Source organism: Salvelinus sp. IW2-2015, linkage group LG2 (genome assembly GCF_002910315.2).
Source record: "Salvelinus sp. IW2-2015 linkage group LG2, ASM291031v2, whole genome shotgun sequence".
Classification (NCBI taxonomy): Eukaryota; Metazoa; Chordata; class Actinopteri; order Salmoniformes; family Salmonidae; genus Salvelinus; species Salvelinus sp. IW2-2015.
This window is the reverse complement of record NC_036839.1, coordinates 2,835,020-2,852,027: the sequence shown is the minus strand read 5'-3', so window position 1 is coordinate 2,852,027 and position 17,008 is coordinate 2,835,020. Positions and strand designations below refer to the sequence as shown.

At 45.8% G+C, this 17,008-nt stretch overlaps 1 protein-coding gene, 2 non-coding genes and 2 pseudogenes across 4 annotated transcripts; all 5 read right to left on the bottom strand.

Annotated features, from left to right (window-relative positions):
• Nucleotides 1–3,007: 3,007 nt before the first annotated feature.
• Nucleotides 3,008–3,127, bottom strand: LOC112081324 (U5 spliceosomal RNA). The gene has a single exon (XR_002896467.1). It is a non-coding gene; the product is annotated as a U5 spliceosomal RNA (small nuclear RNA).
• Nucleotides 3,128–3,500: 373 nt separating this feature from the next.
• On the bottom strand, nt 3,501–3,681 carry LOC111980384 (U2 spliceosomal RNA; annotated as a pseudogene).
• Nucleotides 3,682–6,715: 3,034 nt separating this feature from the next.
• Nucleotides 6,716–6,835, bottom strand: LOC111980418 (U5 spliceosomal RNA). Its single transcript, XR_002879458.1, has one exon. It is a non-coding gene; the product is annotated as a U5 spliceosomal RNA (small nuclear RNA).
• A 167-nt stretch (nt 6,836–7,002) lies between these two features.
• On the bottom strand, nt 7,003–7,112 carry LOC111980402 (U2 spliceosomal RNA; annotated as a pseudogene).
• A 954-nt stretch (nt 7,113–8,066) lies between these two features.
• Nucleotides 8,067–15,896, bottom strand: LOC111973257 (ER membrane protein complex subunit 5). Of its 2 annotated transcripts, XR_011480919.1 has the most exons (5): nt 15,487–15,896; nt 12,625–12,677; nt 12,391–12,494; nt 11,093–11,318; nt 8,067–10,383 (listed from the first exon to the last, which is right to left on the bottom strand). XR_011480919.1 is itself a non-coding variant. In XM_024000561.2 (4 exons), exons 1-4 carry the CDS (start codon nt 15,563–15,565, stop codon nt 11,162–11,164), a joined length of 393 nt encoding a protein of 130 aa, XP_023856329.1. In that variant the 5' UTR covers nt 15,566–15,896; the 3' UTR covers nt 10,790–11,161. The 2 variants fall into 2 exon arrangements, 1 of the variants encoding a protein (XP_023856329.1); XM_024000561.2 differs by lacking the exon at nt 8,067–10,383 and having other exon boundaries at nt 10,790–11,318.
• Nucleotides 15,897–17,008: the final 1,112 nt, after the last annotated feature.

Here is a 17,008-nt window from a genome sequence, read left to right as displayed (position 1 = left end):
CTGTTTAAAAAAATATGAGCTGCTAGCCTCACCAAACTCYAACTTGTCTCTTTGACACCTAAAGAGAAAGTCCCTGGCCTTCCCCTGAAAATACAGCCCCAACTTACTTTTTAAAACCTCCATCCTCTCCACATACCTCCCCTCACCCTTATTCTCAGCTGACACCAAGACAGTCAGCTTCCCCTGCAGCCGCTGAAAAACCTCCCTATCTGCTCGAGCCTTAGCGACACAGTGCGAAATGGCCAGGGTACGCACATTGCGTTTTACGCACACCCACCATTCAACTATGGAACCAAAAAAAGGCTTGAGGTCCCCCCATATCTCATAATGGGAATTAAAAGCCTCCCTAAAAGAAAGATCCGGCAAAATTTTGGAGTTTAATTTCCAAAAACCTCTGCCAAATATCGGCACGTCTACCGAGAACACTACCTGGACTTGGCAATGGTCAGAAAACCAGACCGGAGACACAGTGACTTGCGAGATTGGCACAGATACAGGTTAAAAAAAAAAAATCTATACGACTACGGGAACCCCTTGAGTTTGCCCATGTCATACCCTCCCCATTGGGGTCGCAGACTCTGAAAGAGTCCCTGAAAGAAAAATCTTTAACCACAGAAACCAAATAGGGTAGGCTAAAATCCCCAGTGCCTTTGAAAGAGACATTGAAATCCCCGCCCAAAACCTCAGTTCGGTTAGTAACACAAACATCTGGCAGAGCCAAAAAAAGATATTTTCTACCTCGAGGTTCAGCAGGTGCATAAATGTTAATAAAACGAAACTTCGCCCCCCTCCAGTCTGCATCAACCACTAAAACCCTCCCCTCTATGACAGAAAAGGAACCCACCACACAAAAATCCCCACCCCAGAGGAGTGCACCCCCCCATCCCCCATCTGGACTCTCCCTTCGCCCACCCCCTTGAAAAAACAGAAACATCCTCCATGTCCTTTAAATGAACCTCTTGTAAAAAAACAAACCTGGAAGGAGATACAGGAAAGGTACTGAAACACCCCTCTCTTCCCCATATCCCTTAATCCCCTTACATTCACTGTTACTACTGTAAAAAGGCCCATACAAAAGAAGAAATAACTAAAGGAGATCATGCAGTCTGTCAGATAYGAGCRTCCCCCATCCCGAAGCCACTCACCCCTTCCAGGTATTGGTCACTGTTCGGCGTGCCTGGCGCCAAGAAAGAGCGTTCAGGGCTGGAAAAGTCCACACAGGTTGATACCTGTCCACGGACCTGCGATGCTTCCCCAGGACTGGAAGAGTGGTCTCCCCCGGACAGTACCTGTGCACAGTCCATTGAAGCCTCCTCAGGATTGGTGTCCATCTCCGAGGTGCCTGTCCCTGGAAGCGCAGGAACCAAACAGGGCCCATGGACCTGGTCCCCAGACCCCCCCCCCCACCAAGGCTTCAGAGGCCGCCGACGCAGGAGCCTTCAAAACAACTGGATCCTGGGTCTCAGCCCCCAGCACTGTAAACCGGTTGGAGGTAGCCACCAATGGCCTCCTATGCTTTTCCACCGCCACCCGGTCAGTGACCCTCCTCATCTTCTTCCTTTTCCCCTTGTACACCTTCCCGGACTCTCCAATGTCTGAAGATGCCGATCCAGTCGACCCGCCTGCCGAAGACGAGCTTATCTTCCGCGTAGGGGTTCGGAAGATCTGACATCTCACTCAGCAGACTATGCTCCCGTCAGCAGCTCCATCTCCTCCTCAGTCCCCTTCGGACGGACCTCCTTTACTGCACTTTCCCCTGGGGCTTTCGCCACCTCCGCTGCCGCCGCTCGAATTTCCTCAAGAACCTCCTCTATTGGCCTGAGGGGAGAGCCCGCAGCACCTTCTTCGGGGCCATTGCCGGCTGCCTCCGCATAGGTCCGTTGTCTATTTGGACAGTCTTTAAACAAGTGGCCCTGCTTCCCACAGCCATTGCAGACTCGAGCCTCCCTGCAGTTGGCTGCCCCGTGACCTGGTTTCCCACAGTTTCTGCACTTCAGCAGGTTGCACCCCGTGGCCAAATGACCGAAGCTACGGCAGTGTCTACAAAAACTTGGTTGGCCTGAATAAAACAGGTACCCCCGGTCCGCTCCAATGGAGAAATAGGCTGGTGGGTGAACCAACTTATCGGCTCCTTCCGGATCCCTGTTCAGCGCGACACGGAACTGTCTCCTCCCTGACCAGATTCCATACCCGTCCCGTAGGTACCGCACCCCGGGACTCACTTTCCCAAACCGGCCTAGGAAAGCCCCGATGCCGTCATCCCCCACGTAGGGGTTGTAAATGTGCACGGTGATGATCTTTAAATCCAACCGGCACAAGGGGAGAACCTGAATTTTTGAGAACGGCACACTGGCTGCCTTCTCTTTGCAGGTGTCCATACACCGCCTGTACAAGGCCTCGCTATTTAGAGACAGGTCGTAGCCCTCCYCCGCAAGCAGTAAACGTGCCCTGGGTCCACCTTTAACCCTTCAATGATCACCGTCCTGATGAACCATTCTCTATTCCCAATTTGCTGGCCCTTGTTCTTCCAAACAAACTGCAACGTATTGCGCAGTCCAGCCCCTCTGGCTGACTGTTGATCCTGCCGTCCGGCCATCGGCTTTTAACTCAGCGAGCTTTGAGGCACCGTAGTACCGAGCTTGATCTGAGCCAAAAGGCCGAGAAGCGATAACCCACAAATGGACCCCTGCACCCGCCGGGCACCCGGGGGTCTTGGCAGATCACAGCGGTTTGGCAAAAGTTGGCTCCTCCCCACCCAACGTTTCCCTGGCGACGGGCAAGTGTTTTTTTTTAAAGTCGCCAATGCGGCCGTAAGTCACTAGCTCTTTACGCTAACTATTTGTTCAAAGCCTGGCAAATAGGCCAGTCGTCGGGGCTTGAACTCAATTGCCCGAGCGACTACTTTGAGTGGTGGAAAAATACACCGGTCAGCCGGATTGAAGTCAAACGCGCCTGAGCAAAAAGTCTCGGCGTCATCTCTGTCAATTTCTCTTGAAACAAGATAGCGGGCTCTGCCAGAAGCAAAGCCCCTCTTAAAAATACGTTGAACTCATAACTGTGTTCCTCTCCACGGAAGTCTTTAGTAAAAGGCGAAAGGCTTGTGCGTAATGAAGAGAAACCAGAGTCGTATGGAAGTCAGAGGTCGGGGCCCGAGACACACTGTGCACTCTAGGCTGTGTTCTCATGGTGTGGTCCCTGAACCCACTCGCCAAGTTTTCGAGGGCTGTGGGTAAAAAGTCACAGACAGACAGAATGAGTCACACACATACACTATCCTGGTGAAGTGATTGTATTTGGGGGGGGGGGGGTCAAAAACACATACACTATCCTGGCCAATGTTTTATTTGTATTTTTTTTTGTAAAATCGAGGGAAACGGGGGACCCCATGAAGGGCGCTTCGCCCTTCTTTCACTTTGGATTTCTTCTTTGTTCTGTCCCTCTCTTCTTCTGCTAGCTGTTTACATACCTTGTGTGTTTTTTCCCCCTTGACAACGGACGAAAAGTGTTGCACCGTTCCCGGAGGTACTGCAATTCCTGTTCGATGCGTGGAGCGGACGGAGCGAGCCCCATTTCCGACTCCCTGTTCTAAAAATCCATTTTATATGTAGTCCCCTGATGGGGGACGTATCAGATATTAAACTGATAAGAACCGATTTTTATTTTTTATTTTTTTACAAATGTCTTTATTACCATCAATTCACAAACAAACCTTCAATACTTCAAACCAAATCAATTATATAACAATCTCCAAATTGTCATTTCAAAAACGAATAAACAATAATCAAAACCAAAAACACTAATCAGGGGAGCATCTTCCCTCCCCACCTACAAACTACCCATACACACACCAAAGGAAAACCAACATCTCACCCAATACTCCCCTTCTCTATCCCGACCGCCAGGGACGCCATCTCCACTCCTGACTCCCCCCGTCGGCCACCATCCCCCCACCCCTTGATGCAGGGACAGCACCCGGCTCACTCCCCCCTGCGTCATGTGCCCCTGGCTCCAGTCTACCACCCTGCCCTCCTCCGGACTCTGGACAGAGGACCCCACCTCCTCAAACAGGAAACTTGATCCTCCCTCCATCACCCAACCCTGGGCCAGGCCTGGGAGGTCTAGCTCAGACAGGGGTGTGAAAGAAGAAGAAGAGGGGGCCCACGAGGGCCCTGAAACCTCTCCCACCCCTCCTCCTACTGTCCGGGCGCTCCCCCTTCTTTGTTCTTTTTGTTGGAGGAGGACGCAGTCAGGGGACATCCCTATCCTTTTCCGTCAGCCCCCCCACCATATCTTTCAACTCTTCTACCCGTTCTCTCACCACTTTACTGTCCCCCCAGTCCTTCACACCCTCTCCTTCTGGTCCCACCTCCGATGCCTTCTCTATTTCCTCCCTCTCCGATGCCTTCTCTGTCTCCATCCTCTCCACCACTATCTTCTCTGGCCTCTCCTGTCTCCTTCCTGCACCTGCTCCTCCTCTCCTTCAGCCTCCTGCCCATGTCTTCCTTGTCCTTCTCTTCTCCTGCTGCCGCTTTTCTCTCTTCCTCCTGCCGTGTGTCCTTTTCCTCTGGGCCTGTGCTCGGTTCTGGGTCTCCTCTTCCTCTTCCCCCATCCCCCGCTCTCGTTCCCCTCCCATCTGCAGACGCGTATGACCTCTGCCGAGCCGGGCAGTCCCGCCACAGGTGTGCTACCGATCCACACCTGTGACATGCCTTCGGCTCGACACAGTCCCTCGCCTCGTGCTCACCAGATCCACAGTACCTGCACTTCCTTGCGCTGCACGAGGCTAGGATATGGCCGTAGGCCATACAACGCCTGCAATACGGAGGCTGACGTGCATAATACAACGTCCCCCTGTCAGCCCCCAGGGAGAACATCGCTGGAGGATGGAGGTAACCACCTTCCCCCTTTGAGTCCTTCCTGAGGAGGGCCTGAAAACCTCTCTTCCCATTCCAGAAACCCAGGTTGTCTCTTAGGAGCCTCGCCGACGACACGTTGTCCATAAACCTCCCAAGAAACATCCTCACCTCCTCATCCTTGACGTGCGGGTTATATATATTAACCGTCACCACCCTAAAATTGTTCTTGGCCAGACTTGTGACCTCGTAATTACACATAGGTCTCGCACCTCCCACAGCCCTCACCTTCTTCATGATTTCTTCATGCATCTCCTCTTTGTAAAACGTAACATCACCTTTGATGTTACGTTCTCCATCGGGTTATCCTGAAGGCACAAAACGTCTTCAACTGCCAATTTTAGTGTCCCCATCAAGACTGTTCTCCCGAATGGCTCCGTCTCCTTGTTGCTCCATGCGAACCTCACTGTATTCGCTAGCCCAATCCCAGGAACCGCTCTTCTTGGCACATCTTGCGTCATCTTCTCAGGTGAAAGGTTACGTATCGAATCCGGTATCAGGACAGATGAGGAGTTGAGACCTCAATTGTATGCTAAATGATTTTTATTTATAAGCAATAGATGGTAGATGCAATTTTCGTATATACGGGTTCACTGTACCACCCCGCAGGGTAGAACAGGGAACTGGCCAACACCCCAAAACCTCTCCCCTATATACTCTAACAGTGTTAGTTCCTGCTTCAGAGCAAGCCTGTTGGAGTAGAGATCCAGCGTGGTTTAGACTTACTGGCCTATCGCTGGTGCTGGCGCTTAAGCTAGTCCAGCCCCTTAGCGCTCCGGAGGGTCCGATGCTATCTTGATAGAGTGTTGCTGTTTTGCCCCACACCCCTGTTGTTGCATTCACAGTTCCTGTTTTCTCGGTACTTTTCCATCCTTGCTACCCCTCGTGATGTGCACCCCTCCCCTCCCTAGATTAGTCAAGTCACGCTATATGGTTAGCCACACTGTTGCACAATTATAACGTACACACACCCATGTTCAATATGCTTATCACTCCCCCAAATACAAAGCGCTCTTTGGTGTCCCGGCACTGTTGCTGTGTAGATTACGCTCCCTCACCCCAGAGACTGAGGTCAGATAGCTCTGTAACATTGTCTGAGCTATTTGCACCTGCATACAGAGCATACTGTTCTCGCTCAAGACTAACCACAGCTTCCCAGCACACTTATCTGGGGCTAACTGTTACTTCCAGCACACACACACAGACACCCAGGCTCCCAGGCCAACAGTTGCTAATATTCAATCACATGTGATATAGCATTGGGTTATAGTGCAATAAACACAAATCCTAACACAGGCATCAAGCTCTCTTCAAAAAAAGAAGCCTCTGGTAGAAAAATAATACTAAAACCCAATTTCTACAAAACAAAACAATAAACTTTCCTCCCTCCTGCCTTTCTTCGACCTTCTGACTCGGCGGGCTTTGGGGCACCTCGGTACCAAGCTTGATCTGAGCCAAAAGGCCGAGAAGCGATAACCCACAAATGGACCCCTGCACCCGCCGGGCACCCGGGGGTCTCGGCGGTTTGGCAAAAGTTGGCTCCTCCCCACCCAACGTTTCCCTGGCGACGGGCAAGTGTTTTTTTTTWAAGTCGCCAATGCGGCCGTAAGTCACTAGCTCTTTACGCTAACTATTTGTTCAAAGCCTGGCAAATAGGCCAGTCGTCGGGGCTTGAACTCAATTGCCCGAGCGACTACTTTGAGTGGTGGAAAAATACACCGGTCAGCCGGATTGAAGTCAAACGCGCCTGAGCAAAAAGTCTCGGCGTCATCTTTGTCAATTTCTCTTGAAACAAGATAGTGGGCTCTGCCAGAAGCAAAGCCCCTCTTAAAAATACGTTGAACTCATAACTGTGTTCCTCTCCACGGAAGTCTTTAGTAAAAGGCGAAAGGCTTGTGCGTAATGAAGAGAAACCAGAGTCGTATGGAAGTCAGAGGTCGGGGCCCGAGACACACTGTACACTCTAGGCTGAGTTCTCGCGGGTGGTCCCTGAACCCACTCGCCAAGTTTGAGGGCTCTGGGTAAAAAGTCACAGACAGACACAAACAGAGAGACAGACAGACACACACTATCCTGGCCAACGTTTTTTGGGGGGACGTATCAGATATTAAACTGATAAGAACAGATTTTTTGGGATGATGGTGTGATATCTGATAACAGATACTACACTTGATCTGAGCCAAAAGGCCGAGAAGCGATAACCCGCTTTGTTTACATACCTTTGTGTGTTTTTCCCTTGACACGAAAAGTGTTGCACCGTTCCCGGAGGTACTGCAATACCGGGTCGATGTGTGGAGCTTTACGGAGCAAGCCCCATAAAATGGAGGGAAACGGGTGACCAAGCACACTGACTCTGCACACCCCTGTATATATAATTTTTTACTGCTCCTCTTTAATTTTTTTTTTTTTTTTTAAACTGCACTGTCGGTTAGGGGCTCGTAAGTAAGCATTTGACTCTAAGGTCTACACCTGTTGTATTCGGAGGTTGATGGAACCTTAAATGGGGAGGACGGGCTTGTGGCAATGGCTYGAGTYGAATAGTATCAAATATGTCAAACATGGTTTCCATGTGTTTGATGCTATTCCATTCTCTCCATTATTATGAGCCGTCCTCCCATCAGCAGGCTCCACTGCTCTTCATGTAGATTAAGGAACATCTGTGGACTTGCAACCAAACATTGGTGCTTTAGAGGCAAGTGGAAACATAACCAACCCTGTTACACAGTGACTGAGAGGATGCCAGCTGTTGGGGTCCCATCTTGAGGTTTTGAACTGGAGCTTGGCCAACTCCCTCCCCTCTCTAGTAGTGCAGTACTGTATATAGGGTGGCATTTGGGTGTCCCCATTGACTCTCCCCTGGAAGAACTGTGTGATCAACCAAAATCTCTGCTCCCCCTTCGTCAGTCATCTGGAGTAGCACAGTTGGTGAACAATTTTTCAGAGAACATACACAAGATACACATTTTCTCTTTTTACCCAAGTTTATTTTTTAAATGAAACGTAAAAAAACAATATTTGTGGATGGTGTTCAAACCAGAACATTAAAAAAAACTATATATTTTGAAAGTAAAAGTTGTATAAAGCCCATTAAWCTGTAAACTCACAATTTTAAATTGTATGCTTCTTTTTTAAAGAAATAAAAACTAAAACAGATTTCAAAGGTTCTAAGTGTTTTATTAAATGTTGTGCACGGACTAAGTTTGTCATGTCCAATTGCTTATTAAAAATTCCAAATTAGATTTTACTGTAGCCCACTGCTTTTAGTGTAATATACTACAAGTACACCCCCCCACATACACATATGTACTGTATTTGAACAGTGAAGCTAAGATTTTATATTTGTCTCTATACCCCACATTTTGGATTTGAGAGTACGTTACCTATTATTTGAGGGATTTTCATAAATGTTTTACCGTTTAGAAATGAAACCACTATGTATCTAGTCCCCCCCCCCCATGTGAAGAACTCATAAGTATTTTGACATATACACTTAAAGTAGTCAAAAGGTATTTGGTCCCATATTCCTTGCATGCATTGACTACATCAAGCTTGTGACTAAAGTCATTGGATGCATTTACAGTTTGTTTGGGTTGCGTTTTACCCCCAATAGTAACTGAATGGTGAATGACTCCTGTTTCTGAACACTTCTCAATTAATCCTTATGCCATGATTAAGAAAAAATCATTCATGATGAGTGAGATGCAGTTCAGAGGCTACAACCAAACATGCTAACCTCTCACCATTAGCAATTTAAATGTAACCTTTATTTAACTAGGCAAGTCAGTTAAGAACAAATTCTTATTGACAATGACGGCCTACACCGGACGACACTGGGCCACCCCCATGGGACTCCCAATCACGTCCGGCTGTAATACAGCCTGGATTCGAACCAGGGTGTCTGTAGTGACGCCTCTAACCACTCAGGAACACTACCAATAACAGGGGAGGGTAGCATTTTTGGGGGGTATGTTCTTTGTGTCTCTGTAACATTCTCAAACATCATTATCCACAATTCATTCATGATTATCAATAATCATAGTAGGCTCCACATGGATATAGAAGTGTTCAGAAACATCTATTCCTACAATAAAAGTGACTCCAAAATGGTACAAGACATTCACCATTCAGTTCATATTGGGCAAAACATACTGCAAATGCATCCAACAAGCTTGTAAAGACACAAGCTTTTTATGTAGTCATTGTGTGCGTGCCAAATGGCAAAAGTATTGCACTATATAGGGATAGGGTGCCATTTGGGACTCAAGTATGCACAATCTATAAAACCTAACTAATGCATCCTAACCCACAGATACACTATATATAGACAAAAGTATGTGGACACCTCTTCAAATTTGTGGATTTCGCCATCTCAGCCACACCTATTGCTGGCAGGGGTATAAAAACGAGCACAACATTGCATTGCCTTACTGAAGAACGCAGTGACATTCAATGTGGCACCGTCATAGGATCCCACCTTTCCAACAAGTCAGTTCATAAAATGTCTGCCCTGCTAGATCTGCCCCGGTCAACTGTAAGTGCTGTTATTGTGACGTGGAAATGTTTAGGAGCAACAACAGCTCAGCCGCGAAGTGGTAGGCCACACAAGCTAACAGGACCGCCACGCGCTGAAGCGCGTAAAAATTCTGTACTCGGTTGCAACACCCACTACCAAGTTCCAAACTGCCCCTGGAAGCAATATCAGCACAAAAACTGTTCTTCGGGGGCGTCATGAAATGGGTTTCCATGACCGAGCAGCCGCACACAAGCCTAAGACCACTATGTGCAATGCCAAGCGTCGACTGTAGTTGTGTAAAGCTTGCTGCCATTGGACTCTGGAGCAGTGGAAAATGCATTCTCTGGAGTGATGAATCACACTTCACCATCCGGCAGTCCGACGGACAAATCTGGGTTTGGCGTATGCCAGGAGAATGCTACCTGCCCCAATGCTTAGTGCCAACTGTAAAGTTTGGTTGAGGAGGAATAATGGGCTAGGCCCCCCTTAGTTCCAGTGAAGGAAAATCTTAACGCTACAGCATACAATGACATTCTACACAATTCTGTTTTGGCAACAGTTTGGGAAAGGGCCTTACTTGTTTGAGCATGACAATGCCCCATGCACAACGCAAAGTCCATACAGAAATAGTTTGTAGCAGTCGGTGTGGAAGAACTCAACTGGCTTGCACAGAGCCCTGACCTCAACCCCATCGAACACCTTTGGGATGAATTAGAACTCCGACTGCGAGCCAGGCCTAATCATCCAACATCAGTGTCCGACCTCAATAATGCGCTTGTGGCTGAATGGAAGCAAGTCCACGCAGCAATGTTCCAACATCTAGTGGAAAGCCTTCCCAGAAGAGTAGAGGCTGTCATAGCAGCAAAGGGGGGAACATATCCATATTAATACCCATGATTTTGGAATGAGATGTTCGACGAGCAGGTGGCCACATATTTTTGGTCATGTAGCGTATATCTGCAAGACATTAAATGCATTCGGTTATCTTTGACCAATAAATGCAGAAATACATCGAACACACTGATAAAATCATAGATTTTAGGTTAAAACATTCTGTTGAATCTTAAAAAGGCCAAATTAAATAAAAACACTGCCCAAACAAATGTACCATTAGTCTCTACTTTGTGTTCACAGTATCATTATCATTGCTCTAACACTGCTTTCCATGCTGCATCCTTCAGGCTTGACCTTTGTGACTTCAATGACCGTGGTAACTTTATTGCATACAGAATAAGCTCCAAAGCCTCATTTTAAACCCCAGGAGATCAGGTCATAAATTATCTCAACAGAAGTGAAGACTTTTTACTAGATAAAACAAAATCTCATATCTGCAGATAAGAAAGAAATAGTTCCAGACAGCTGCTCAAGATAGACATGTATTGTGGCAAACGAAACATCATGCCCCTTGTCCAACAAAGGGGAACAACTGCTTAGAAGTCTTAAAGGATTTGACACATACATCTTACCTAAGTAAGGGGAAGATGTGTCAAATCCTTTTACTTCTAAGCAATTACAAGTATATAAAAACAAATCTGCCTGAACAAAATGTGGGGTTGGTTGACAGTCGGGAGTTAAATATGGTAACCACTTTTATGGGAGGAGATGCACATTTGTACAGCATATTTTAATATATGGACTAAGGCAAATTAAAAGTAGAAGAAATTACTTTGTGGGATCTAACCAAAAAGCTTATCGGTGCACAGAAATAAAGACATGTGGGTGAGGAAGGCAAGTCTCAGTGCAAATGCTTCAGCTTGCTTAGCCGCAGGGGGTTGGGCAGGGCCTGTGCGTTTGGGATGTTGGAGACCTCTCGGTTGGGAGAGCAGAAGAGCACCCTACCGCGATGATTGAACATGTAGAAAGACGGGTGGTTCCTCAATGTGTCAAACGTCCTAAAAAATGAGAAGAGGGCAGTGAGTAGTTTGAACTATACTCATGATTATGTTTTCAGTGCGATAGGTCAATAACAATAGGGCTACCCATATAGGCAAGTCAATTATTATGCTGATTTACAACACTATACACGTCAGTTACAACAACAAGTGAAATCCCTGCAACACTTAACAAAGAGCTGCAGTCAGTTTCAGAATGGGTGGCCAGAAGGCCAGCATCCCAGAGTCAACTCTTCAAGGACACTTCCAAGTGACCCCAAACTCTTCAACTGTAGTGCATCTACAACAGAAGCTAAGATGGCGAGAAGTCTGTCCATTATAAAGCGCTGCTCTACCTTCTTAATAACACTATCAACAAGGCAGGTCCTACAGGATCTAGTTGTCGCACCTGGACTACTGTTCAGTCGTGTGGTCAGGTGCCACAAAAAGGGACTTAGGAAGATTGCAATTGGTTCAGAACAGGACAGCACGGCTGGCCGTTAAATGCACACGGAGAGCTAATATTATAAATATGCATGTCAATCTCTCCTGGCTCAAAGTAGAGGAGAGATTAACTTCATCACTATTTGTATTTGTGAGAAGTATTGACATGTTGAATGCACCGAGCTGTCTGTCTAAACTACTGGCACACAGCTCAGACACCCATGCATACCCCACAAGACATGCCACCAGAGGTCTCTTCACAGTCCCCAAGTCCAGAACAGACTATGGGAGGCACACAGTACTACATAGAGCCATGGCTACATGGAACTCTATTCCACTTCAAGTAACTAATGCAATCAGTAAAATCAGATAAACAGATAAAAATACACAATATGCAACAGTGGGGACTGTGAAGAGACACACGCATACACACACACACAGATTTTGAGTTGTACATATGTAGTAGTAGAGTAGTCACATGGCCTGAGGGCACACACTTGATGTGTTGTGAAATCTTTTGTGAAATGTATTGTAATGTTGTTGTTTTTTTAATTGTATAACTGCCTCAATTTTGCTAGACCCCAGGAAGAGTAGCTGCTGAGCTAATGGGGATCCATAATAAATATAAATTACTGAAATGAAGGCTTACTTGTTTTTCAGCTCTGAGGATGCATCCATATCTTTAAACTCTCCAGAGATGTGGACTATACCATAAATGGTCAGAACAAAAGCTAACAATGTCTGTAAAACAATCTGCAAAACAAAATTAAAATAGATGTATTTTTCTTTTGAAATATGTTTAGTCAAAACGGTACAATTAATAGAATGGATCTACATCAAAGAATGGAATAACTTACTAGCTATTTAGCATTAAATAACTTACATCTATTGGTAGGGTTTCATTTTCTTTTTCTGTCAGACGCATGTAGGATCGATCTGGTGGGGGAAAAGAATAACATTTATCACACCGGAATCAATGTGGCTACAGCTGAGACAAAATCAAGTGGGTAGCTAGTCTCACTGCATCCATAGCAGATGTTGCAAGTGGCAAGCTAACTTGCATAACGGTTAGTACTTTGGCTTTTGGAGCATAGCTTCCAACTGGATCCTGGATTTCCTGACGGGACGACGCCAGGTGGTGAGGGTAGGAAACAACTCCGTACGCCGCCCCCCCCCCACAGATGTGCTTAGTCCCCTCCTGTACTCTCTGTTCACCCATGACTGTGTGGCCATGCACGACTACAACTCAATCAAGTTTGTTGACTACAGAAAAGTGGTAGGCCTGATTACTAACAACGAGACAGACTACAGGGAGTAGGTCAGAGCCAGGAAAATAACCTCTCCCTGAACAAAACAAAGGAGCTTATCCTGGACTACAGGAGACAGAAGAGAAATCACACTCCCATCCTCGGTGCCGCAGTGGATAGGGTCAAAAGCTTTAAGTTCCTCGGAGCGCACATCACTGAGGACCTGAAATGGTCTCACCACACTGACATCGTGGTGAAGGCACAAAAGCGCCTCTACAACCTCAGGCAGCTAAAGAAATTGGCCATGGCCCCTAACGAGTGTTGTAGTACTCGAGACCGGTCTCGGTTTTGTCTGTGTCGGATACATTTTTACCCTTTCTTGACTCGGTCTCGGACAATGACAACTCGTCATTTCTTGCCGAGACCAGTGGAGTGAAAACTCATAATTATCAGCTCCCATTCAGCCAGCCCATAAAACCGCTTCGCCAGGCAAATGTAGTCACACTCCTTCACGACACAATATAGTATTGTCTATTGAAACCTGGGCTTCCTACTTTACTTGTAACATTACTGTCCTTTACTTTCGTTGAAAAACATCCTCAAGTTCATCAGAATATCCTTGATTRGCTGGTAGGGAAGAGTGGGCGACATTGTTTGAAAGTTGCGTGTTCACTATTAATAAGTGATGACTGGGGGAAGTCTCAGACCCCTCGCCGCCCTCACGGTCCTGACTTGGATCAGTCTCAGTTTAGGTGGTCTCGAACACAACACTGCCACTAAGACCCTCACGAACTCTACAGCTGCACCATTAGAGCATTCTGTCAGGCTGCATCACCGCCTGGGACGGCAACTGCTCTGCCCTCAACCGCACGGCTCTCCAGAGGGTGGTGCAGGCAGCCCAACGCATCACAACGCTGCCTGCCCTCCTGGACATCTACAGCATATGGTGTCAAAGGAAGGCCAAGAAGATCATTAAACCACTCGTCATTTCCCATTTCACACTGTATCCCTGACATAGCTAATCATAATATTTCTACTGTACATCGTATTTAATTTACACTGGATTATTGACATACAGTGCCTAGAAGGCTAGCATCCCGGAGTCGCCTCTTCACTGTTGCCATTGAGACTGTTGTTTTGCAGGTACTATTTAATGAAGCTACCAGTTGAGGACTTGTAAGGCATCTGTTTCTCAAACTAGACACTAATGTACTTGTCCTCTTGCTCAGTTGTGCACCGGGGCCTCCCACTCCTCTTTCTATTCTGGTTAGAGACAGTTATCGCTGTTCTGTGAATGGAGTAGTACACAGCGTTGTACGAGATATTCAGTTTCTTGGCAATTTCTCACATGGAATAGCCATCATTTCTCAGAACAATAGACTGACGAGTTTCAGAAGAAAGGTCTTTGTTTCTAGCCATTTTGAGCCTAATTGAACCCACAAATTCTCATGCTCCAGATACTCAACTAGTCTAAAGGACAGTTTTACTGCTTCTTTAATCAACACAGTTTTCAGCTGTGCAAACAATTGCAGAAAGGTTCTAATGATCAATTATCCTTTTAAAATGATCAACTTGAATTAGCTAATACAATGTGCCATTGGAACACAGGCGTGATGGTTGCTGATAATGGGCCTACGTACATATTCCATAAAAATAAAAAAAATCTGCCGTTTCCAGCTACAACAGTCATTTACAACATTGACAATGTCTACACTGTATTTCTGATCAATTTGATATTATTTTAAAATGGACAAAAAAAGTGATTTTCTTTAAAAAAAAACAAGTACATTTCTAAGTGAACCCAAGCTTTTGAACGGTAGTGTATGAACTTTTGTACATTACATTCTAGCTGATCTTGTGAAAATTCTCACATAGTACATACGTAGATTGCATTGGATTACTGCCTCCGTGCTATTTGTGTTAATCAGATTCATCCCGTAGTGCTTGATTCCCTATATTTTTTCCCCTTACATTTGAATTGGCTGACATTTTACTGCATTGTTAGGAGCTGGTAACATAACGATTTCGCTGCACCCGCTATAACACCTGCTAAATTGTGTACGCGACCAATAAACCTTGATTTGATTCCTCGTTTTCAATTGAATACGTGTTAATATAAAGTCACGTACAGTTAACTTAACAGACCGCGTTGGCAAGCAGACATTTTTAGCTAGCTAGCTATTGTAACGTCACTAGCTTTGGGACACATCGTGAGTCTGTGAACGAAAACATGTTCTATCCCAACGGTACCAGCTAGCTGCTTACTGTGCCAATAATATGACATGCTAAATCGCTAGCTAGTAGTTAGCCATCTGGTTTAAGAACTATTCTTCCTCGCTTGCTAAACTGGTTTGGTTTGTTTATCTTTAACAAAAGTTAGCTAGCACGCGCTAGTTAACAGGCCGCAGTACACTGTATGGTTGATATCTGACTGTGTATTTTGATCTAAACAGCTAAATAAAAGGACAGATATGTTTATCTTATTGTATCGCACTTACGTTGTGCCGCTGAGAAAGCCGCATGAGCCAGGGCAAATAGACCACCCCCTACGACATCTCTCCAAAAAGACGAAACCATGTTCAAGAGAAGTGATAAATTCTTCTTCTTCGATGGGGTTTAAGGGCGGTTGGCAACCAATGTTAATGTTGCCTTACCACCACCAGCTGGACGGGGTATTGAATAAGACACACAAAAAAAACATTGCGGGAAATGGGAAAAACGACACCATACAAAATTAAACACGTCAACAAAGAAAAACCATCCCAACTCTTCAATCACAGTCCACTGCAAAATACATCCCTACACAAGCTCAGGGGCCTGTGATGGCGGAACATTCACTGACAGGATTTCCTGCACGACCTCGGCTGTGAAATCACAACACCCAGAAAACGTTCAGCGGCATCCAATTTTCTTCGACTTCTCCGCTTGTGCTGTACAATTTATTACCATTTTAATAAAAAATGCAAAGCCCACCTTTTTAACATGTAGCATTTCACTATTCTTTGTTTTTTTAACCTTTATTTAACTATGCAAGTCCGTTAAGAACAAATTCTTATTTACAATGATGGCCTAAGAACGGTGAGTTAACTGCCTTGTTCAAGGGCAGAACGACAGATTTTTACCTTGTCAGCTCAGGGATTCAATCTAGCAACCTTTCGGTTACTAGCCCAACACTAACTACTAGGCTACCTGACGCCCCACTGTCCTTTGTATTCATGTTACCTGATTAAATTGCTGTACAATATGATCTTGTTGCCTTCTGATGCACATTCAGATGTCATAAATCAGGACTGCTCTCCCTGTACTATGCCGTGCCTTGATTGTATTACTGTTGATGATATCTGGAAATGTGCATGTACACCATGGCCCATCTACTGTTGCTATCCCCAATTCTGACTTGTGCTCTGATATCTCCTTCACTGATTTCTGCTCTTGTAAAAGCCTAGGTTTTCTGCATGTTAACACTAGAAGCTTATTACCTAAAATTGATCAATTGAAAGTGTGGGTTCACAGCTCCAATCCAGATGTGTTGGTCATTACTGAGACGTGGTTAAGGAAGAGTGTTTTAAATACTCATGTTAACCTTTCTGGTTATAACCTTTTTCTGCAAGACATCTTCCAAAGGTGGGGGAGTGGCAATCTTTACCAAGGATCACCTTCAGTGCTCGGTTGTCTCTACTAAGTCTGTCCCCAAGCAATTTGATTTGCTGGTTTTAAGCATTAAACTGTACCCTACCTGCCCTAAGCTCTCTCCTGGCCCCTTACACTTGGTCTGAATTTGTCCTGCTAGGTGACCTAAACTGGGACATGCTTAAACCACCTGACCAAGTCCTACAGCAATGGGACTCCCTAAATCTTTCTCAGATTATCACCAATCCCACAAGGTATGACTCCAAACTAGAGGTCGACCGATTATGATTTTTCAACGCCGATACCAATACCGATTATTGGAGGACCAAAAAAGCCGATACCGATTAATCGGACGATTTTATTTTATTTGTAATAATGCCAATTACAACA

Excerpts from the sequence above, each read along its gene's own strand:
- LOC111973257 (XM_024000561.2), bottom strand. The coding sequence starts at position 15,565 with ATGGTTTCGTCTTTTTGGAGAGATGTCGTAGGGGGTGGTCTATTTGCC. Across the intron at positions 12,678-15,486 it reads GGCTTTCTCAGCGGCACAAC|ATCGATCCTACATGCGTCTG; the intron begins GTAAGTGCGATA and ends TTCCCCCACCAG. Across the intron at positions 12,495-12,624 it reads ATGAAACCCTACCAATAGAT|ATTGTTTTACAGACATTGTT; the intron begins GTAAGTTATTTA and ends TTTGTTTTGCAG.